Consider the following 5,373-nt stretch of genomic DNA (forward strand, 5'->3'; position numbering starts at 1 on the left):
GAAAGTTTTTATGTATAAAAACTCATTTCCTAGAGACAAACTCAGTTCAAACAGGTAAACATGCTCAAAAACACATGAAAATATATGTTAAACTATACATGAAATAGTACGTAAAACAGTTATCACTGATTGAACAGTATGATGAGAACACTAATATGTATTTTAAACCAAGAACACATAATGAATCTACTTAATAAATAGAAATATGACTATCTAGAGTTTCGCAATCGAAATGAGAAGAGAAAAGTGAAAATACTAGACAATTAGCGAAATAGTACCTTAAGTAATCTTTCGTATTTTATTTCTGTTTTTTGATGGAGATTTTGAACTTCTCTTGTAGATTCCCTTAAATTTTTGCGATGATTTTGACCGTTTCGTGAGAGATTTCGAGCGTTGTTTAAATCCTCAAGCTTGAGGTTTTGATCGAAGAAGAAGAAAAAGCGTCTTTCATAATTTAAGCGCGCTATTGAAACGGTTGAGTGAGTGTGTGCTTACACACACGTTAACGTGAGGGTTGTTTTTGTTGGATTTGAGCCAACTTGTATGAACTTGTAAAACAAAAAAAATTGTATATATAACAAGTCTGTTAGTTGAAAAATAGATTTATTATAAAAAAAAATTCTTTATTATTTTAATTAAAGAGCTTCTAAACAGTTTGTTTCACAAATAACCTCACGAAATCCACTCTCCCAAGCAAGAAGTAAACCTCTCCAAATTGCATACAATTCAGCAAAAAGAACACTGCACACTTCGACTTTCCCAGTACAACCTTTCAACCAACATCCATCAGGATTGCGAATGATCCAACCAAAACCAGCATAGCCAGAAGGAGCAAACCAACTAGCATCACAATTTAATTTAACAGAATAAACTGGAGGTGGAACCCAATGCAAACAAAGTGAAGGAGGAGACAGAGATTGATGCATAGTAAAACTAGTGTGAAACTCCCTTACTGAACTACGAATCAAACTCACCACTTTACTAGCACTCCATGAATCATCTATATTAAATAAGTCATGATTCCTGCTTCTCCAAATCCACCAGATGGTCGAAAAGAAAAGAAAAATATTTTCACTCCTTGCACCTCTGTAGAACCAATCATGTAAATTCGAGTTATCTGAATACAGGCCTAAAAGGTTCCAGACCTCCTTGGCACTAGGGCACTCCCGAAGACAATGAAGAATTGATTCAGAACTATTCTGACACCGATGACAGGTGCTAGATAAAGCTAAACCACGACTCAAATGTACAGTCGCCATACCCACAACCAATTATCATGCTCATTCCAGTCAAACTTTCTTTTGGCTAGCCAATTGTACCCACTCCTAGCTGAGTAAAGTTTAGAAGATGCCACACCCCACGACCAACCCGAACTCTCTCCAGCATTCAAATCCGGATTATAAGCATTCAAACGCTGTTTGACATCTTCTGGGATGATAGAGAAAATATCATGGAGATTCCATTGACTATCTTTCCAAACGTCTCTAATAGTTAAATCAGAGTCAGATATATGTACAAAAGGGACATCTTGAGCAATTGGGCCCTCAATACTCCAATTGTCAAACCAAAAAGATTGATCAAGTGACCCAACGCACCAAGAGAAGGCATCCTTAAGAGCACCAAAAGCCTTTGAGATACTCTTCCAAACATGAGAAGCATTGCAAGGGACAAGGCCATCTAAAACTCCCTCATTCCTCAGATACTTCGCCCTTAATAGAGCAACCCAAGACTTGTCCTGACAATGAAAAAGTTGCCACACCAATTTACCAAGTAAAGATATATTAACACACGCAAGATCTCTAACACCCAGGCCACCAATTTTTTTTGGAGTGATCACGGTCCTCCAATTAACAAGAGAAAGACCTTTACCATCAACTTGACCCTTCCAAAGGAACTGTCTCATCATAGAAGATAATTTATTGCAAACCCAATTTGGAAAAAAAGATACCTGCATATGATAGACAGGAATGGATGCTGCAACAGAATTGATCAAGCAAAGTCTTCCTGCTTTATTTAGAAGCCTTCCTTTTCAATTAGTTAATCTTTCCCTCACCTTTTCAATCACCGAATGAAAAGAAGCCCTACTGGTACGGGAATGATTAAGGTTAACTCCAATATATCTTCCTAAGTCCAAAGCAAAACGTATTGAAGAAACACTAGTAAAAATATCTCTTCTACGAGCAGTCACATTTTTAGAACAAAAAGCTTTAGACTTTTCAAGATTCACTTTCATGCCAGATGCCTTGCAAAAAATGTTAAGAGAATGCATGACCATTTGGACCTGACTCTTTGTAGCCTGACAGAAGAGTAAGAGATCTTCTGCAAACATCAAATGAGAAAATTTTGGGCCACCCCTAGTGACAGAAACTGGTTTCCACACACCCTCGACCACCTTATGAGATATATAGCAAGCAAGTCTTTCCATACAAAGCACAAATAAGTAAGGAGACATTGGATTGCTCTGTCTAAGCCCCCTTCTAGGAGCAAAACTATCCAATCTATTCACATTCCACATAATAGAAAGAGATGATGCACGGACATAAGTCATAATCAAATTAACAGTGATGATAGAAAAACCAAAAGCAATGAGAGTACTCTCCAAAAACCTCCAATCCACCCTATCATAAGCTTTTTCAAGATCAATTTTAAAAGCAATAGTACCTTTCTTGGATTTTGTGTGCTTCATGAAATTCAGAATTTCTTGGGCCACAATAATATTATCAGGAGCACCACGACCCGGAATAAAATCTCCTTGTAAAGGACTAACAATATTTGGAAGAAAAGGCCGAAGTCGGTTAGTCAATACTTTGGTGATAATTTCATAAACAACATTACACAAGCTAATAGGCCTGAAATCCTTCATAAAGGTAGGGTTATCAATTTTAGGAATAAGCACAATCAGAGTTTCCATGATGCTAGGATTTAAGAACTCTCCCAAAAAAGTGCTCCGGACAATATTCCAAATCTCAGTGCCTATTATCTCCCAATATTCTTTAAAAAAATAAGCTTGAAAGCCATCTGGACTAGGAGCCTTAAAAGGGCTCATACTGAATACTGCTGACTTGACTTCCGCAAAAGAGACAGGGTCAATTAACCTAGCACAAGCCTCAGTGCTTAGAGTGGGCATCAGAACATCCCCTAAACAATCAACCTCAACCTCTTCCGTTGTACCAAAGAGATTCTTGTAAAAAGAGAGGGCTTCTTCCTGGAGAATATCTGGATTAGTAGACCAAGACCCATCTCTAACATATAATCCATGTACTCTATTATGGTTTCTACGCACCAAATTCTGAAGATGAAAGAATTTAGTGTTTCTATCCCCATACTTGACCCATTGCTCTCTAGATTTCTGGTACCAAAAAAGTTCCTCTTGCAACAAAAGCCTATTGTAATCTTCCCTCAGTTCAGCTTCTTTAATTCTTAGAGATAACACATTGGTAACCTCCAAAGGCCGTTGAATCTGATCAATATGATATTCCAGCTTATTTTTTCGCACAAAAATATTTCCAAAAATCTTTGAGTTGAAGTCCAAAGAAGCCTGTTGAACCATCTTAAGTCTTTCGGTAACGCCTCCAAACTCTTGATTCCAAGCCTTACTAATAACATGTTTATAAGAAGGATGTGTTGCCCACACAGCTTGGAACCTAAAAGGATGTGAACCTTTCACTCTGGGGCTACCATGACAACGAACTAAAATAGGACAATGATCAGAATGAAGCCTGCTAAGAATTTCAGAATAATCCTCAGGAAACATTGTCATCCACGCCTCATTAACTATAGCTCTATCCAACCTTTTAGCCAAGTTCCTACCAGCCTGAACTGCTCTATACCAAGTATATCTCCTACCAGTCACTTTAAGATCAAAGAACTCACAGTCATCTAGAGTAGTAGCTAATAGACTAGCTCTGTGAGAAGAAAAATAAGCACCTGTACTCTCATCTGGTGCCACAGTCTCATTAAAATCACCAACGGCCATCCATGGTCTATTATGGCCTGAATTAATAGAACGCAAATGATCCCAAAGCATACATCTTTTTTCAAATTGAGGACTCCCATATACTGCACTACAAAGCCAAACTAAGTTACCCACACTCACTTTCACTGTGATACATTGGTCAATTTGATCAATAACCACACAAGAAGCATTAGCAATAGAAGATAGAAACCAAATGCCACCCCTGTGTCCTACTGCTTCCTCAATACCAACACAATGAAAACCCAACTTATCCCAAAAATTCTTCAAATTATTAAACATAGTATGAGTCTCAAAGAGAAAGAAGAAAGATGGTTTATATATTCTCACCAAATTTTTGCAATGCACACGGGCCATCTTGTTAGATGCACCCCTCACATTCCAGGCTATGATATTGAAACTATCCATAAAAATAGCAAAAAGGGAGCTCCAATAACAAATCCGAGACTCAACATGATGTCCATGTCTTCGACGATCCTGCCTTTAATGGACTCTCAAGTTGCAGCCCAATTTTCTCCGTCGAAACTTGCACCATACCCGCCGTCGATGCTCCATCCTTATCTACTGGTGAATTCAGCAAAGAGTTTGGGCGAGGACGCTTTTGCACAGTGCCATTTGTTGTCTCACCTTGCTGCTGATGATGAACATTGTTCCGGGTCCCCGAAGAAGCCACACTAACCGGTTTTTCAATATTGATGCCCCTGCTTAATTTTACTTTGGATCCAGTAGCATGTGTTGTACGTTGGTGATTAGGCCTTGTCCAAGTATTGGTAGCCTTGTTAGGAGTCTTCTTTACTTTTGGTTGGACCTGATGGGTGCTAAGAAAAGGCTTTTGACCCATTTTATACTTTCCTTTCCTAATCACTTGAGTCCAACCTTCCAAATCCTCATGTTGTGCATGGTCTACATGAACAGCATGCAAATCACTCTCCACCAAATCCGGGATAGTAACATTTACAGTCTCATCTCCAAGATTCTTGCCAAAATGAAAACTTGCCTTTTCCACATATACTGGATTTTTTGAATTTGAGCTTTCTGGCTGCTTTGATACATCGCTGATCACCTTGGCATTAGTTCCTCCTCCTGCATTGCTGTCAGTCTTGCACACCTTCATATCATGACCAAACCTGAGACAGGAGCCACAAATAAGGTGAAGACTTTCATATTCAACCTCATATTCAACACCTTCAACAAGAATCTTCTTAGTCACTGGCAATCCTAAATCTATCTGAACACAGGCACGAGCATATCGTCCTCTTTCAGCTAATTTTGTTGCCAAATCAACCTTAACGGGAATGCCAACTGCAGCCGCAACACGGAGCATTGCATCTTCTTGGTAGCACCAAATTGGTAATCCAAAAATTCTAATCCACACTAAAGTTGCTCCAAAACAGTTTTCA

General features: G+C 38.6%; 1 protein-coding gene across 1 annotated transcript; it reads right to left on the minus strand.

Annotated features, from left to right (window-relative positions):
* Positions 636-4,330, minus strand: LOC107633321. The gene is made up of 5 exons (XM_016336962.1): positions 4,087-4,330; positions 2,662-3,993; positions 2,054-2,124; positions 1,262-1,948; positions 636-1,199 (listed from the first exon to the last, which is right to left on the minus strand). The coding sequence occupies exons 1-5, from the start codon at positions 4,328-4,330 to the stop codon at positions 636-638; spliced, it is 2,898 nt and encodes a 965-aa protein (XP_016192448.1).

This window comes from Arachis ipaensis, chromosome B03 (assembly GCF_000816755.2).
Source record: "Arachis ipaensis cultivar K30076 chromosome B03, Araip1.1, whole genome shotgun sequence".
Classification (NCBI taxonomy): domain Eukaryota; kingdom Viridiplantae; phylum Streptophyta; class Magnoliopsida; order Fabales; family Fabaceae; genus Arachis; species Arachis ipaensis.

What these genes read in the sequence shown, in the direction of transcription:
- LOC107633321 (XM_016336962.1), bottom strand. Translation starts at nt 4,330, where the DNA reads ATGGCCCGTGTGCATTGCAAAAATTTGGTGAGAATATATAAACCATCT. An exon ending in TTCATTCGGTGATTGAAAAG is followed by an intron (nt 1,949 to 2,053) that starts GTGAGGGAAAGA and finishes TATCATATGCAG; the next exon opens with GTATCTTTTTTTCCAAATTG. An exon ending in AGCATGATAATTGGTTGTGG is followed by an intron (nt 1,200 to 1,261) that starts GTATGGCGACTG and finishes CATCGGTGTCAG; the next exon opens with AATAGTTCTGAATCAATTCT.